The following is an 18996-nucleotide window of genomic DNA, read 5'->3' as shown; positions in this document are numbered from 1 at the left end:
GATTGGATTAAGAGAGAGAGATAAAAGAGACAGAAAGAAAATATTTTTAAAAATTATTTGCTTTTTAAAAAAATCTCCAACAATAAAATGATTGGAAATTATTGGAATCGATTCTGAGGGACAGCATAAATCATCATTTAGAATGGCACGGATTAATCAAGAACAGTCAGCATGGATTTGTTAATGGAAGGTCGTATCTGACTAACTTGATTGAATTTTTTGAGCAGGTAACAAGGAGGATCGAAGAGGGTTACGCGTTTGATGTAGTGTACATGGATTTTAGCAAGGCTTTTGACAAGGTCCCACATGGCAGACTGGTCAAAAAAGTAAAAGCCCATGTGATCCAAGGGAAAATGGCAAGTTGGATCCAAAATTGGCTCAGTGGCAGGAAGCAAAGGGTAATGGTTGACGGGTGTTTTTGTGACTGGAAGGCTTTTTCCAGTGGGGTCCTGCAAGGCTCAGTACTAGGTCCCTTGCTTTTTGTGGTACATATTAATGATTTGGACTTGAATGTGGGGGCTTGATCAAGAAGTTTGCAGATGATACAAAAATTGGCCGTGTGGGTGATAATCAGGAGAAAAGCAGTAGACTGCAGGAAGGAATCAATGGACTGGTCAGGTGGACAGAAAAGTGACAAATGGAACTCAATCCAGAGAAGTGTGAGGTAATGCATTTGGGGAGGGCAAACAAGGCAAGGGAGTACACAATAAATGGGAGGATGCTCAGAGGTGTAGAGGAACAAAGGGACCTTGGAGTGCATGTCCACAGATCCCTCAAGGTAGCAGGACAGGTAGATAAGGTGGTTAAAAAGGCATATGGGATACTTTCCTTTATTAGCCAAGGCATAGAATATAAGAGCATGGAGGTTATGCTAGAACTGTATAAAACATTGGTTAGGCCAGAGCTTGAGTACTGTGTACAGCTCTGGTCAGCACATTACAGGAAAGAAGTGATTGCACTAGAGAGGGTACAGAGGAGATTTACGAGGATGTTGCCAGGGCTGGAGAATTTTAGCTATGAGAAAAGATTGGATAGGCTGGGGTTGTTTTCTTTGGAACAAAGGAGGCTGAGGGGAGATTTAATTGAGGTATATAAAATTATGATGGGACTAGATAGGGTGGATAGGGAGGACCTATTTCCCTTAGCAGAGGGGTCAGTGACCAGGGGGTGACCTGGAGGGTGGTGGGGGTCTGGAACTCACTGCGTGAAAGGGTAGTAGAGGCAGAAACCCTCAACTCATTTAAAAAGTTCTTGGATTTGCACTTGAAGTGCCACAATCTACAGGACTACAGACCAAGAGCTGGAAAGTGGGATTAAGCTGGATAGCGCTTTTTGGCCGGCACGGACACGATGGGCTGAATGGCCTCTTTCTGTGCCGTAACTTTCTATGATTCCATGAATAAGGATTTGTTAAAGGAAAATCGTGTTTGCCTAACTTGATTGAGTTCTTTAATGAGGGTTGATGAGGGTAGCGCGGTTGATGTTGTGTACGTGGACTTTCAAAAGGCATTTAATAAAGTACTACATAATAGACTTGTTAGCAAAATTAAAGACCATGGTATTAAAGGGACAGTGACAGCATGGATACAAAATTAGCTAGGGGACAGAAAGCAGAGAGTAGTGATGAACGATTGTTTTTCAGACTGGAGGGAAGTATACAGTGTTGTTCCCCAGGGGTCAGTATTAAGACCACTGCTCTTTTTCATATATATTAATGACCTGGACTTGGGCATAGAGGGTATAGTTTCAAAGTTTGCAGATGACATGAAATTCAGAAATGTAGTAAACAATATAGAGGATAGTAACAGACTTCAGGAGGACGTAGACAGACTGGTGCAATGGGCAGGCGCAAGGCAGATGAAATTTAACGCAGAAAAGTGCATTTTGGTAGGAAGAATGAGGAGAGGCAATATAAACTAAATGGTTCAATTTTTAAAGGGGATACAGGAACAGAGAGACCTTGGGGTGCACATACACAAATCTTTGAAGGTGGCAAGACAAGTCGAGAAGGCTGTTAAAAAGCATATGGGATCCTGGGCTTTATTAATGGAAGCATAGAGTACAAAAACAAGGAAGTTATGCTAAACCTTTATGAAACACAGGTTGGGCCTCAGCTGGAGTATTGTGTTCAGTTCTGGGCACCACACTTTAGGAAGGATGTCAAGACCTTAGAGAGGGTGCAGTAGAAATTTACTAGAATGGTGCCAGGGATGAAGGACTTCAGTTATGTGGATAGACTGGAGAAGCTGGGATTGTTCTCCTTAAAACAGAGAAGTTTAAGGGGAGATTTGATAGAGGTGTTCAAAATCATGAACAGTTTTGACAGAGTAAACAAGCAGAAACTGTTTCATGTAGCAGAAAGGTCAGTGACTAGAGGACACAGATTTAAGGTGATCGGCAAGAGAGCCAGAGGCGACATGAGGGAACATTATGCAGCAAGTTGTAATGATCTGGAATGCACTGCCTGAAAGGATGGTAGAAGCAGATTCAGTAGTAAGTTTCAAAAGGGAATTGCATAAATACTTGAAGGGAAAAAAAATACAGAGCTATGGGGAAAGAGCAGGGGAATGGGACTAATTGGATAGCTCTTTCAAAGAGCCAGCATAGGCATGATGTGCTGTAGCTACTATGATACGATATTATGAATAATTAAAAGTTGGAGGAATGAGACTCCGCACTTGTAAAAGTTAATTTTAAGTATCAGAGAGGTTGTTTGGCAGTAATTAAGACTTACCACGTCTTTAAAAGGGTACTTAGAGTATTTAGACTGGAATGGACAAGCCCTATCTTTTTGTGACAAGTTTAGCCCGTATCTACGATGTCAGTACAGGAACGTCACGCTGTTCAATACATTTGAATAGGTAGCCAGACATCGAGATACCATTTTCGTGCAGCTTACGGAGGTGCTGCGCATCTCGGACAGCAACTTCTGGATTTTCGTGTTTAACTGTGTATGTGCGCTCGCTGGAATTTGCTGTCCAATTTGCGCTTAAATAACAATAAGCGCTATTAGCCTCACCGTTATTTTCACAGCAAAATCCGAGCCATTGTTTTCTAACTTTAAGATCTAACTTCTGACACTAAGGGCTCTATTTTTGCACCCGCGATCGGGTGCATTCGTGGTGGGGGGGCTGCGAAAATCCGGGATTCCCGGGGCTGGTCCAGAGCCCAGCTCCAACCCGCCCCATTTCCGCATTCCCCAGTGACGCGCTGACATGCGCACGCAGCCCCCGCATGTGGGACTCCCGCTGGCAATTAAAGCTGGCGGGGTGCCACTTAAAGTACTTAAACAGGTACTTCAGGTTGTTTACAGACCTGATTGACCTGATATTTTAGGAGGGATCGGATTTTGCAATTAACTGAGACTGTTTCCCGTACTGGGGGAAACACTCCCAGTTCAAATGGACGTGATGCAGCCAGCAGCCTGTGGCAGCTGCAAAGGTCCATTTGACAGGTGGGGGGCGACCCTCACTCATTGCAGGAGGCCACTCTGTCACTTTGGACAAAGTTTGGCCTCCACCACCCTCCTCCTAACAATCAAATGCATAAACTTGCACACTTACCCCGGTGTCCAGACACATTTACCTACCTTGCGGACCTTGCAGTCATGACCTCCTCGGAGGGCGAACAGCATCACCAGCCTCGTTGGCCACACCGGCCACCTCTGACACATGGAGCTCCACAGCACAGTGCTGTGACACATCCACCTGCACAGCAGGAGGGAGGGCAACCGCAGAGAGAGATGCTTCACAGAGGGCACTACCGTCGCCACAGTGTCTACAGACCGAGGCTCAGCTTCCGTGGACATGTAGTCATGGACATCTGCAGCCTCCTTCATGCTGAGCTGCTCCCGGCTGGCCCGAGCACCATCTTCTTACCTGTTGCTGTCAAAGTCACCACTGCCCTCAACAACTTTTCCTCCGCATCCTTCCAGGGTGCCACCGGGGACATCGCCAACGTCTCTCAGTCGTCTGCACAGAAGAGCCCTGCAAATACACCTACACCCACTCTGCAGTGACACAATGGGTGGCATAAGTTGTGGGCCTTCATAGTGATCCTCAGGAAAGGGCATTATTGCACAAACCAGTCAAGAGTCACAAAAACGTGGCAGTAGTGGTGCCAATATAATATGTTATGTGAGTTGATCAGAAATCAAATATAGGTAAACACCATGACAAACCCTTAAAAACCCTTCATGCTCACGACACGTTTGCCTTACGCTTCCTATTGCACATATGTGATGCATGCCCTGTGGCTGCAGCACAGGTAGTGGCAGGTTGAGTGAGGCTGACCGTGAAAGAGATGCATGAGAGGGTGAGGATGAGCTAGAGCCATGAGATTGTATGAGGATTGGGTTGAGTGGTAGTGGTGGGATGAGTACTGGCAAGGTGAGTAAGTGCAGGTAAGATGAGGATGAGCTTTGAGTGGGTGTGAGGGGTGATGTGATAGAGTAGTGTTGGCAGTGCAGAAGGAGATGTGAGGTGGGGGTGGTGATGTGGCAGACGGAGTGTAGGGGAATGAGTAAGTGTACTCACTTCGGCTGACCTACTTAGGTCATTGAAGCGCCTCCTGCACTGTATGCAGGTGCACGATATGTTGGTGGTGCAGGTGACCTCCTCTGCCACCTCGAGCCAGGCCTTCTTGGTGGCAGAGGCAGGCCGCTTCCTCCCGCCCACCGGGGGGAAGATCTCTGTCCTCCCCCTTCTCCTCACCCCATCCAATGATATCTGGAGTGAGGCATCGTTAAACCTGGGAGCAGCCTTCCCCCTGGGCTGCTCCATGCTGTAATTTTTCCTATTTTCTGCAGCATCAGTCAGTGGAGGACTGCCCCTTTAAATAGGGCTCCTCCAGCTGACAGACCTTGTTGCGCATGCACAGTCCGCCCGCCACGCAGCTTTCCAGCGTGAAACTCAGAAGCACAGGTAAGTGGCTCCAATTATCCTGTAATTGTGTGTGGAGCTCTCCGATTTCACCGGGCGCGTTACCCACGCGCCCAGTCGACCCCCCACTGAGAACCCGCCATCCTGCTAATATCGGGCCCAAAGAGAGAGCTAGGTTTATACTGCCTGTTTTTTAAAATTTAAAGCTAAATTTATTTTGTAACTGGTAGTTCTTGTTCACTGCAATGCCAGCAATTCTACTTATTATTCCATTTGCCTACTCTCCAGGTTGATTTCACGAGGTTTTATTCCAGGGAAAGAACTTTCCTTTAATTCTAGCTTTAACAACGGGGGTAGAGTGGATTGCATAAATAATGCCACACACAAAGTCTGTATGTGATCACCTTCCAACGTAAAAAATTACACTCAGGTAGCCCCTTTTTCTGGTTGGACTATAAGAACTGAGGGTTAAAATTCAGTGCAACATACTTTACCTTAAGAAGATGCCCAGCTTGTATCCCCACAGCTAATTTAATCATTTCCCAGCTTCAATAAACAGCTAATGACAGTCAAGGAAATTATTACCCTATATTATGTTAGTTGTAGCTCAGTGGTAGCATTCTTGCCTCTGATTGTCAGAAGGTTGTGGGTTCAAGTCCCACTCCAGACACTTGAGCACATAATCTAGACTGACACACCAGTGCAGTACTGAGGGAGGGGCTGCACTGTCGGAGGTGCTGTCTTTTGGATGAGACGGTAAGCCGAGGCCCTGTCTATCTTCATGGGTGGAACACAAAAGATCCCAAGGCACTATTTTGAAGAAGAGCAGGGGAGTTCTCCTGGTGTCCTGGCCAACATTTATCCCTCAACCAACATCACTAAAACAGATTATCTGGTCATTTATCTCATCACTATTTGTGGGACCTTGCTGTGCACAAATTGTCTGCTTTACAACAGTGACCACACTTCAAAACTGCTTCATTGGTTGTGAAGCACTTTGGGACGTCCTAAGATCGTGAAAGGCACTATATAAATGCAGGTCTTTCTTTTACTATGAAGTGCCACTTGGTGCTGTATTGAAACATTTACTGACGCTCAGGGGGAACTGAATGGTAGTGGGCGGGAGTAATGTGAGCACGTCGCATTATTGAGCCAATCACAACTTGTGCAGTTCCCAAGGCCATCCACTTCAAGCCCGATTGAATACCAGATACCACAGAAGATTCTGAATTCTTAGAGTGTTTTAGGAATTCTCGAACAAAATTTTGTACTTAAAAATGTTATTTAATTTCTCCATCCCTTATTTGCTCTTGTTTGAATAGGTGGAAAAATCCTAAATTATTTTCACACTTCAAAGTGAAAGTGCAGCTATTAAATGAAGAGCCACATATTAAGCATCTGGCAAACTACTTCAGTCATTTGCTTCTGATTCTGCACATTTAGTGTCTAATTGTGAATTGTGTTTGGCCACTACTGCATTGGGTCTGGTCCCTAGAGTCTCTCAGTGGTATTCGAGCTCTGCAGAGGTGAAATGCCTGTCACGTCAGAGGAAAAGGTTGGGATCAAAATTCCTAATGATGGAAATGGAGTTTTTCAATTGTATTTAATATCTGTGTGTGTATTTTTGTTCTAAATATAAGATTATTTGCTTGAGATAAAATCAAAAGAAAAACAGAAAATTCTAGAAATGTAGAGCAGGCTGATCAGCATCTGAAATTAAATCTTTTGAACATTATGGTTTTAATCACTGACTTAAGGTTGTCTGAATTTAAAAGCCACTTTAACTGATGTGCTACTGCAACGATGTACAATAATCTGACCAGTACTGTATTGTTGGAATGTTGTAAGCTGATTGTAAAGTTGATAACTATTACCAACAATCAGTGACCAAATTGTTCTAAATTAACTGACTTCGGTTTTATCCTACCAGGATTTCAAATTTGATTTCCAGTATTAACCCAACACTAACTTTTCGGTCTAACCGCCAGTACTTTATATAATAATTAGTCTTGCCAGTTTCCTACCAGTTTCCTTGTATAAGTGGCATCTTGTACGAAAGAAGAGGATTAAGAGTACAAAACTCATTTAAGAAATTCACAAACCATCACCTTGTACTTTAAGAAAGTCAGTTCTTGACTTCTAACTAGATGGTAACAAATTGAGTCCACAGCTATTGGTCACCCCAGTCTACTTACCTCAGTTGGTTGAATTTTGTCTGTTCTTTTTCAATGACAGCATAGAGTCCTATATGGAAGAGAACATGGCTGAGTTGGCTAAGTTTGATTGGGAAATTAGATTAAAAGGTATGATGGTAGATAAGCAATGGCAAACATTTAAAGAAATATTTCAACATTCTCAACGAATATATATTCCATTGAGAAATAAAAACTCCATGGGAAAAGTGATTCGTGGCTAACTAAAGAAGTTAAGGATAGTATTAAATCAAAAGAAGAGGCCTATAAAGTTGCCAAGAAGAGTAGTAAGCCTGAGGATTGAGAGAGCTTTAGAAACCAGCAAAGGATGACCAAAAAATTACTAAAAAGGGAGAAAATAGAATATGAAAGTAAACTAGCAAGAAATATAAAAGCGGATTTTAAGAGCTTCTACAAGTATGTAAAAAGGAAGAGAGTATCAAAAGTAAATGTTGGTTCCCTAGAGGCTGAGACAGGAGAAATTATAATGGGGAATCAGGAAATGGCAGAGATGTTAAACAAATATTTTGTACCTGTCTTCACAGTGGAAGACACAAAAAGCATACCAGAAATAGTGGAGAACCAAGGGGCTAATGAGAGTGAGGAACTTAAGTAATTAATACCAGTAAAGAAAAAGTACTTGAGAAACTAATGGGACTAAAAGCCGATAAATCCCCTGGACTGAATGGCCTACATCCAAGGGTTCTAAAAGAGGTGGCTGGAGAGATGGTGGATGCATTGGTTATGATCTTCCAAAATTCCCTAGATTCTAGAACGGTCCCAGCGGATTGGAAGGTAGCAAATGTAACCACGTTATTCAAGAAAGGAGGGAGAGAGAAAACAGGGAACTGCAGGCCAATTAGCCTGACATCAGTCGTCAGGAAAATGCTGGAATCCATTATTAAGGAATTGGAAACAGGGCACTTAGAAAATCATAATATGATTAGGCTGAGTCAACAAGTTTTTATGAAAGGGAAATCGTGTTTGACAAATTTATTAGAGTTTTTTGAGGATGTACCTAGCAGGGTAGATAAAGGGGAACCAGTAGATGCAGTATATTTGGATTTTCAAAAGGCATTCGATAAGGTGCCACATAAAAGGTAGTTACGCAAGATAAGGGCTCATGGGGTTGGGGGTAAGATATTAGCATGGATAGAGGATTGGTTAATGGACAGAAAACAGAGAGTAGGGATAAACAGGTCATTTTCAGGTTGGCAGGCTGTGACTAGTGGGGTACGGCAAGGATCGGTGCTTGGGCCTCAGCTATTTAAAATCTATATTAATAACTTAGATGAAGGGACCAAGTGTAATGTATCCAAGTTTGCTGTTGATACAAAGCTAGGTGGGAAGGTAAGCTGTGAGGAGGACACAAAGAGTCTGCAAAGGGATATAGACAGGTTAAGTGAGTGGGCAAGAAGGTGGCAGATGAAGTGTAATGTGGGGAAAATATGATGTATTCACTTTGGTAGGAAGAATAGAAAAACAGAATATTTTTTAAATGGTGAGAAACTATTAAATGTTGGTGTCCAGAGAGATTTGGGAGTCCTCGTACAAGAAACACAAAAAGTTTGCATGCAGGTACAGCAAGCAATTAGGAAGGCAAATGGCATGTTGGCCTTTATTGCAAGGGGGTTGGAATACAAGAGTAAGGAAGTCTTACTATAATTGTACAGGGCTTTGGTGAGACCTCACCTGGAGTACAGTGTACAGTTTTGGTCTCCTTATCTAAGGAAGGATATATACTTGCCTTAGAGGCAGGGCAACTAGAATGTTCACTAGATTGATTCCTGGGATGAGAGGGTTGCCCTATGAGGAGTGATTGAGTAGAATCGGCCGATACTCTCTCGACTTTAGAAGAATGAGAGGTGATCTCATTGAAACATATAAGATTCTGTGGGGGTTTGACAGGGTAGATGCTGAGAAGTTGTTTCCTCTGGCTGGAGAGTCCAGAGCTAGGGGGCATAGTCTCAGGATAAGGGGTCGGCCATTTAAGATTGAGATGAGGAGGAATTTCTTCACTCAGAGGGTTGTGAATCTTTGGAATTCTCCACCCCAGAGGGCTGTGGATGCTGAGTCATTGAATATATTCAAGGCTGAGATCGATAGATTTTTGGACTCTAAGGGAATCAAGGAATATGGGGATCGGGCGGGAAAGTGCAGTTGAGGTCGAAGATCAGCCATGATCTTATTGAATGGCGGAGCAGGCTCGAGGGGCCGTATGACCTACTCCTGCTCCTATTTCTTATGTTCTTATGTTCCAACAATAAAGTATTAACCAGCTTGCCCTACTCAAATTGCAGCTCCTGCCAGTCAGTTAGAAGGTATCAATGAGTGATGAGGTCATCATGTCATGGCTACAGGTGGAAGGTGGTGAGCACCAACAAGTGGTTTATAAGGGTAGAAAATGGAATGAATTTTAAACAAGATAACAGTTATTCAAAAAATGAATGGCCCAATGCATTGTATGGCAAGTACTTGATCCCACCTGAAACATTTGGGAAGGTGCTGATCAGAGGTAGAAAAAGTTGTCAGGCAAGTTACGGTGGGCCTTGCTGCTGATTATCTCTTTTTATTTATAGGCCAGTATTGGTAAAGGCCAGAGAGCAAGTCCCGGTCTATCTTGCTGGATAATTGTGTGTTTGGCATAGGGAAAAATCATTTAATTAAACCCTGCTTCTCCTTACAATGACATTGTTCCATTCACTATTTCTGTAACTGGAAATGTTGGAACTGCATCCACACAGTTTGGGTGCAAGCAGCATGCCCCTAACTCATCTTTAATTAATGCCTGCAATTAATTACCTTGTGGTGAAGGTGAACTGTCTGCATCTCATGCAGTTCTTTGGCTGTCCTTGCGTTAAATGGAATCTAATGTGAGAAAGGTGGACATCACAGTGTGTCTCTGCATTTATTACAGACAGCAGCACTGTCACCACCATGGCTCCAGTGGTGCCTCAGGGACCTACAGCTATCAACTGCACCATGGCTGAGACCAAGATGAACCGCATGAGGGAGTAAGTACTGTGAGTTTGTCTGTGTTCAGCTAACTGGAAAACTGTCACGCATAGGCCAAAAGTTTTGGTTAACTCTGTGGTTACTGAATAGACGTAATTTCAAACATACCATCAAGTGTAAACAGGCAGTATGCATGCTCCTGTTTTTAAGCACTTTGAACTATGATTCTTTATTTGGATTTACCATCATCAGCAGTTGATCCTGTGCTTGCCCTTCACACCTCTTTGCTCAGTTTTAAGGCAAGGATATGACTCCTGTTGTTATGTTTCGGGCTGTCCATGGTTGCTCTTTCATTGACTTATTATGTACTGCAGCTGCGTTACGACTTGCCGGTTGTGAACGCTGTTGGCTAATTCAAGGATTAGCTCATTCGCCATTTGATGACATTTCCTCCATCGGGGGTCCCACTACAACCTCCCCTCCCTCACAGGCGGTCAACCACCCAAAGCTGTTAGCATTTTCTGGAGGTGGCCAGGTTACTTAACCGCTGCCTGGCGCTCAATATTGACGAGTCACAGGTAGTACCATCTACTGTCATTATGGTACCGTGACTTAGTGTGTACTATCTACAGGATACACCACAACAACTCGCCAAGGCTTCTTCGGCAGCACCTCCCAAACTCATGACCTCCACTACCTAGAAGGACAAGGGCAAGAGGTGTATGGGAATACCATCATCCCCAAATTCCCCTCCAAATCACACACCAACCCAAATCCAATCCAGCCAAATACCGCCCCATCAGTCTACTCTCGATCATCAGCAAAGTGATGGAAGGTGACGTCGACAGTGCTATCAAGTGGCACTTACTCACCAATAACCTGCTCACCGATGCTTAGTTTGGGTTCCGCCAGGACCACTCTGCTCCAGACCTCATTACAGCCTTGGTCCAAACATGGACAAAAGAGCTGAATTCCAGAGGTGAGGTGAGAGTGACTGCCCTTGAAATCAAGGCAGCATTTGACCGAGTGTGGCACCAAGGAGCCCTAGTAAAATTGAAGTCAATGGGAATCAGGGGGAAAACTCTCCAGTGGCTGGAGGCATACCTAGCACAAAGGAAGATGGTAGTGGTTGTTGGAGGCCAATCATCTCAGCCCCAGGACATTGCTGCAGGTGTTCCTCAGGGCAGTGTCCTGGGCTCAACCATCTTCAGCTGCTTCATCAATGACCTTCCCTCCATCATATGGTCAGAAATGGGGATGTTCGCTGATGATTGCACAGTGTTCAGTTCCATTCACAACCCCTCAAATAATGAAGCAGTCCGAGCCCGCATGCAGCAAGACCTGGACAACATCCAGGCTTGGGCTTATAAGTGGCAAGTAACATTCACGCCAGACAAGTGCCAGGCAATGACCATCTCCAACAAGAGAGAGTCTAACCACCTCCCCTTGACATTCAACGGCATTACCATCGCCGAATCCCCCACCATCAACATCCTGGTGGTCACCATTGACCAGAAACTTAACTGGACCAGCCATATAAATACTGTGGCTACAAGAGCAGGTCAGAGGCTGGGTATTCTGCGGCGAGTGACTCACCTCCTGACTCCCCAAAACCTTTGCACCATCTACAAGGCACAAGTCAGGAGTGTGATGGAATATTCTCCACTTGCCTGGATGAGTGCAGCTCCAACAACACACAAGAAGCTCGACACCATCCAGGACAAAGCAGTCCGCTTGATTGGCACCCCATCCACCACCCTAAACATTCACTCCCTTCACCACCGGCGCACAGTCGCTGCAGTGTGTACCATTCACAGGATGCACTGCAGAACTCGCCAAGGCTTCTTCGACAGCACCTCCCAAACCCGCGACCTCTACCACCTAGAAGGACAAGAGCAGCAGGTACATGGGAACAACGCCACCTGCGTGTTCCCCTCCAAGTCACACACCATCCCGACTTGGAAATATATCGCCGTTCCTTCATCGTCGCTGGGTCAAAATCCTGGAACTCCCTTCCTAACAGCACAGTGGGAGAACCGTCACCACATGGACTGCAGCAGTTCAAGAAGGCGGCTCACCACCACCTTCTCAAGGGCAATTAGGGATGGGCAATAAATGCCGGCCTCGCCAGCGATGCCCACATCCCATGAACAAATTTTTAAAAATTTGGAAATATATCGCCGTTCCTTCATTGTCGCTAGGTCAAAATCCTGGAACTCCCTACTTAACAGCACAGTGGGAGAACCTTCACCACACGGACTGCAGTGGTTCAAGGAGAAGGCGGCTCACCACCACCTTCTCAAGGGTAACCAGGGATAGGCAATAAATGCTGGCCTCGCTAACGATGCCCATATCCCAAAAATGAATTAAAAAAAGGTTTTAATGACTGACCTGACTCCAATTTATATTTATACCAAATGTAATTATACCATATGAGATGTGGGATAAATTTATCTTTGTCCATATTTCTTGATTTATTTAATTTATTCCAAGGCTGTGAGTGGCACTGCATTCCACTGTACAATCACTAGGCCTGTGACTCATAGCTTGGAAATTATTGTATTTTAAGAGCTTAGAACAAGGCTAATTTAAATTGCTTCATAAAATGTAACGAAGTATTGAAATCACTTCTACATTTATGATCAGTCTGATTAGTTGCACTTGTGAAGTATCTAGCTCCACTCTTTTGTGGAACTAATTTCATAAGCAACACCTAAATAATGAGCTTTCTCTACATATTGGAATTGTGATAAAATGCAGATATATGATATCTAATTTTAGATATGGATCCAAATAAGCAAACTCATAAATAACATTTTTAAATTTGTCAGCTTGTGAAAATACATTCTGTTGCTGAAAGCTGTAAAGTGAACTTAGAAATGCAAAAGTTGAAATTAGTCCTCGTTGCACCCATTTTACGGGCGTAACACGGGCGCGTGTAATGTGGGCCAATTTCAGGGACCAACATCCCACGCTCAAAGGATGCCTGAAAGACCCAGACCTGATATTCGGTCAGGCCATTTTTCAGGTGTCCATGGCGGCCGTCTAAAACAGGCACCTTATATATGTAAATGGCTGGCCCAACGCCTGCTTTAGGCCCCCTGTAGCAAACTGGATATTGCGGAGCAGGAGTCAAGCTTGCTCTGCTCGGGATTCTTCAGCAGCCGCTGCGGCCTAAGCAGCGGTCGCCACCAAAAGGTTAGTTTTTCTAAAAAAAAGTTTTAAAATGCTCCTGTCGAACCTGGAGAAGCATGAGTGCTTCTCCGAGAGGCCTCCCCCCATTCCCTCGCCCATACCTGCTCCAAACGTCCCTCTCGGGATATTTCTTCGGGCCATTGCTGGCGAGGCAATCAGCCTGTAATTTATCTTTTTAAAATGGGCGAGCTGCCTGTGGAAGTGCGCCAGATGCCGGCAGCTCGCCCATTTTAATGTTAATGAGGCCCACGGCCCAAGTGGTGTACCCTAGGGATCTGCACTGGGGCTGGACTTTTCATCATACATATCAATGACTTGGATGAAAGATAGCAATGTTGTATATTTAAGTTAGAAGGTACAGTAAGTTGTGTAGATGGGAGTAGGAAGTTAAAGGGACATAGACAGACTAAGTGGTGAGTGGGCAAAACTATGACAGATGGAGTTCAATGTAGAGAAGTGTGAGGTCATCTACTTTGCATCTGTTATAGGCAAATCGGAATTTTTTTTAGGGTGAGAGACTAGGAGCTGTGGAGAAGCACAGGGATTTCAGTGTCAATGTTCACAGTTTACTAGAAGCTAGTGCACAGATACAAAAGATATCAAAAAGGCTAATGGAATGTTGGCCTTTAACCAAGAGAGTTGGAATTCAAAAGCGAGGAAGTGATGCTTCAGTTGTACAGAGCCTTGGTCACATCCCATCTAGAGTACTGTACCGAACCTCAGGAAGGATATATTCACCAGTGCATTTTCACCAGAATGATATCAAGGCTTGAAGGGTTAATTTATAAGGCCACGTTGAATAAACTTGGCTTGTATTCCCTTGTGTATGGAGGTTTGAGGGATGGTCTAATCGAGGTCCAATGATAGAGGGATACAATAGGGTAAATATAGAGAAACTATTTCTTCTGGTGGGGGAATTCAGAAAAAGGGGCGCACAATTTTTAAATTAGACCTAACCATTTAGGAGAGATCCAGGAAGCACTTTTTCACACAAAGGGTAGTGGAAATCTGGAACTGTCTCGTCCAAAAGGATGTGGATGTTGGGTCAATTGAAATTTTCAAGACTGAGATCGATAGATGTTTGCTCAGTAAGGGTATCAAAGGATATGGAGCAAAGGCGGGTAAATAGAGTCGAGGTACAGATCAGCAATGATCTAATAGAATGGTGAAACAGGCTCGAGGGGCTGAATGGCCTACTCCTGGTCCTGTGTTCTGGACTCCTCTTCGGCTGAAACTGCGCAGAACATGCACAGCGGACAATTCGCCCAGTTTAGTCTTAAGATGGTAATCAGGGTCCTATGTACATCATGGGACCACAATTTGCCTTTTTAAAAGAGCCTGTCACCTGACTCAGGCGGGCGTTGCTGTCGCCCAACGATAGGCCCATGGGAATACAGCATCGGTCACACTGTTGGCAGGAATGGGGCAGTACACCATACCCACCATTTTCAGGGCTCTACCACCCCATCTCCACCGGGCAGGAGGCTTCAAAATCTCCCCCTCTATTTACTACACATGGGCTCAATTTTAAACTTAAATTGCGGGGGCGGGGGTGCGGGTGGGTGCTGCGAAAATTGCATAAGTGCAGAGCAGGTTCGGAAGCCGGCTCCAACCCGCCAACTTCCGAGTTTCCCACAGACGCACCTGTGTGCGTGCGGGCGTCCTGAATCCGGAGGTCCCGCCAGCAATTAAAGCCGGCAGTTAAAGAACCAAATGTACCTCATTGAGGTACTTATGGCACTTTACTTGTGACATATTAGGTAGTTAGAACGATTTTTAACTTACTTGGGTGGATTTTCCCACAGCTTCTGATTCACACCTGGTCAAGCCAGGTTGATTGCGTATTTAATGTGTACATCATCACATTTGAGGTTTCTTAGATCTTGGAAATGACTGAACCAAATACAAAAATTTAGTTGCAAATGTTTTAAATGAAAATATGTATATGATATGTGCTTAATATTTGTTGCGCTTTTCCCCCCAGTAATTATAGTACTGCTAGTTACCAAGCATATACTAGCAAAGGATTGCAACTTTGGTCAACCCCTGGCATAGCAGTAAAAGTTCACAAAAGGAATATAATTTAGTGCAACCAGTTTAAAGTCACTGAACCTTTTTATTTTGTATCCTGCCTGGGTGTTTAGTTGCAGATAATTGCATTTTATCTGCAAGTAATATCTTGATATACATCCCTCTGGATTTGGGATTCTTTTTTAGTTCCAAGTAATGCAGTCTTTCTGACTATGACCTCTTAAGCTTAAGGCTCAAGGGAGATTGGAAGCACTAAAAGGGAATATGAATAAAGGCTAGCACATAATAGAAATGGAAAGAGTAAGGACTTCTTTATTCATAACAAAATAAAAGAATAGTTAAAGAGATGGTAAGACCAGTCAGTGATGAAGGAAAGAGTCCAATTGTAGAGTATAAAGGTATGGCAGTGATACAAATTAAATATTTTGTATCTGTGTTACAAAAGAGGTTGGAAGTGAGAAGATAGGTCTACTAGAGGAGCATAGGAAGCAATTGTTAGAGATAATTATGGAAAAGGAATTGGTTCTGAAAAAAATTAGAAGAATAAGTGGATAAGTCACCAAGTCCTGATAGCATGTACCCTTGGCTTGAAAGAAATTATAGAGGAGATAGCAGAGGCTTTGATCACAACTTTTCAATCCTTTGCCCATGCCATACAACCACTGATGAGTTCAAATGGATCAAGTCATATCAACCAGAATGTGTGTGAATGATCACTGAAATGTCCAAACTAAGTTCCATTGTTTGTGGGACTCTGTTTGAATCATATTCTACATCTCCAATCCATGAGGGTCTGTGAATTTAACCCCTTGAGAGCTCAGGTGAATTAAGTAGCAGTATTTTTAACATTTATTATACCAAAGTCTCCCCTTAGTGGCATAGTAAGAAATCTCAAAATGTGATAGTAGTTTGTATGATTTGTAGAAGGCATTCAATAAGGTTTCTTACAAGAAACTTGCTCGAAAAATTCGGACATATTGTATTACACAGAGGGTAGTTACAACATGAAATGGTTTGCCATAGAGAGTGGTTTAGGCAGAGACCGGTGGACCTTTTAAAGAAAAAATAGAAAAATATTTGAAGAAGAGGAAGATACAGAACTGTAGGAAGAGAGTGTAGTAGTGGGATTACTTCTTGATTTCTCTGGCAAAAAGCTGGAACACACACGATGGGCCAAATTACCTACTTCTGTGCTGTAAACTTCTAGGGGTTTGCCCCACTTGTGCTTGTTAACAGCAGTATGCATCTACCTGTCGCAGATGCACCTGTCCATGACAGTATTGGTAGGAGTGATCACCGCACAGTCCTTGTGAAGACGAAGTCCCATCTGCAGACTGAGGACACCGTGTGGCACTACCACTGTGCTAAATGGCATAGTTTCAGAACAGATCTAGAAGCTCAAAACTGGGCATCCATGAGGCGCTGTGAGCCTTCAGCAGCAGCAGAATGGTATTCCAGCACAATCTGTTACTTCATGGCCCGGCATATTCCTCACTCTACCATTACCAACAAGCCAGGGGATCAACCCTGGTTCAATGAGGAGTGTAGAAGAGCATGCCAGGAGCAGCACCAGGCGTACCTAAAAATGATGTGCCAACCTGGTGAAGCTACAACTCAGGACTACACGCATGCTAAACAGCGGAAGCAGCATGCTATAGACAGAGCTAAGCAATTCCACAATCAACGGATCAGATCAAAGCTCTGCAGTCCTGCCACATCCGGGCGTGAATATTGATGGACAATTAAACAACTAATGGGAGGAGGAGGCTCTGTGAACATCCCCATTCTCAATGATGGCAGAGTCCAGCACGTGAGTGCAAAAGACAAGGCTGAAGCATTTGCAACCATCTTCAGCCAGAAGTGGCGAGTGGATGATCCATCTCGGCCTCCTCCCAATATCCCCACCATCACAGAAACCAGTCTTCAGCCATTTCGATTCACTCCACGTGATATTAAGAAATGGCTGAGTGCACTGGATACAGCAAAGGCTATGGGCCCTAACAACATCCCGGCTGTAGTGCTGAAGACTTTTGCTCCAGAACTAGCTGCGCCTCTAGCCAAGCTGTTCCAGTACAGCTCCAACACTGGCATCTACCTGACAATGTGCAAAATTGCCCGGGTATGTCCTGTTCACAAAAAGCAGGACAAATCCAATCCGGCCAACTACCGCCCCATCAGTCTACTCTCAATCATCAGCAAAGTGATGGAAGGTGTCGTCGACAGTGCTATCAAGCAGCACTTACTCATCAATAACCTGCTCACCGATGCTCAGTTTGGGTTCTGCCAGGACTACTAGGTGCCAGACCTCATTACAGCCTTGGTCCAAACATGGACAAAAGAGCTGAATTCCAGAGGTGAAGTGAGAGTAACTGCCCTTGAAATCAAGGCAGCATTTGACCGAGTGTGGCACCAAGGAGCCCTAGTAAAATTGAAGTCATTGGGAATCAGGGGGAAAACTCTCCAGTGGCTGGAGTCATACCTAGCACAAAGGAAGATGGTAGTGGTTGTTGGAGGCCAATCATCTCAGCCCCAGGACATTGTTGCAGGAGTTCCTCGGGGCAGTGTCCAAGGCTCGACCATTTTCAGCCACTTCATCAATGATCTTCCCTCCATCATAAGGTCAGAAATGGGGATGTTCGCTGATGATTGCGCAGTGTTCAGTTCCATTCGTAACCCCTCAGATAATGAAGCAGTCTGTGCCTGCATGCAGCAAGATCTGGACAACATCCAGGCTTGGGCTGATAAGTGGCAAGTAACATTCGCGGCAGACAAGTGCCAGGCAATGACCATCTCCAACAAGAGAGAGTCTAACCACCTCCTCTTGACATTCAACGGCATTACCATCGCTGAATCCCCCACCATCAACATCCCGGGGGTCACCATTGACCAGAAACTTAACTGGACCAGCCATATAAGTACTGTGGCCACAAGAGCAGGTCAGAGGCTGGGTATTCTGTGGCGAGTGACTCACCTCCTGACTCCCCAAAGCCTTTCCACCATTTACAAGGCACAAGTCAGGAGTGTGATGGAATACTCTCCACTTGCCTGGATGAGTGCAGCTCCAACAACACTCAAGAAGCTCGACACCATCCAGGACAAAGCAGCCCACTTGATTGGCACCCCATCCTCCACTCTAATCATTCACTCCCTTCACCACCGGCGCACCGTGGCTGCAGTGTGTACCATCCACAGGATGCACTGCAGCAACTCACCAAGGCTTCTTCGACAGCACCTCCCAAACCCGTGACCTCGACCACCTAGAAGGACAAGGGCAGCAGACACGTGAGAACAACTCCCCTCTAAGTCACACACCATCCTGAAATATATCGCCGTTCCTTCATCGTCGCTGGGTTAAAACCCTTGAACTCCCTACGTAACAGCACTGTGGGAGAACCTTCACTGCACGGACTGCAGTGGTTCAAGAAGGCGGCTCACCACCACTCAAGGGCAATTAGGGATGGGCAATAAATGCTGGCCTTGCCAGTGACGCCCACATCCCATGAACGAATAAAAAAAAAATTAATTATGTCTCCACCTGATTGAAAGTTTTATTTTTCCAGCAGTGGAAATAGTGATCTACCAATGGATTTTGTGGTGTGGTCATTTTGGATGGTACAGTATAGTGTGCAAGTGTATTTTTCTTTGTAAAAAATGCTCAATAATCCACCCTAACAACCTTATTGTCCACCACTGCTCCCACTTTCCCTAATCCAGCATTCTACTAATGTGATATTCCTCTCCTT

At 44.6% G+C, this 18996-nt stretch overlaps 1 protein-coding gene across 1 annotated transcript in view; it reads left to right on the top strand.

The window, feature by feature from the left end:
- The window catches only part of nek11 (NIMA-related kinase 11), a 385456-nt gene that overhangs the window by 335776 nt on the left and 30684 nt on the right, over positions 1–18996 (top strand). Inside the window, exon 14 of the mRNA XM_067997717.1 lies at positions 9990–10086. Within this exon, the coding sequence (XP_067853818.1) occupies positions 9990–10086 (97 nt within the window). The remainder of the gene's footprint in view (positions 1–9989; positions 10087–18996) is intronic.

Source organism: Heptranchias perlo, chromosome 2, assembly GCF_035084215.1.
Source record: "Heptranchias perlo isolate sHepPer1 chromosome 2, sHepPer1.hap1, whole genome shotgun sequence".
Classification (NCBI taxonomy): Eukaryota; Metazoa; Chordata; class Chondrichthyes; order Hexanchiformes; family Hexanchidae; genus Heptranchias; species Heptranchias perlo.
The sequence above is the reverse complement of the archived record's forward strand: the minus strand, read 5'-3'. Positions and strand labels throughout refer to the sequence as shown.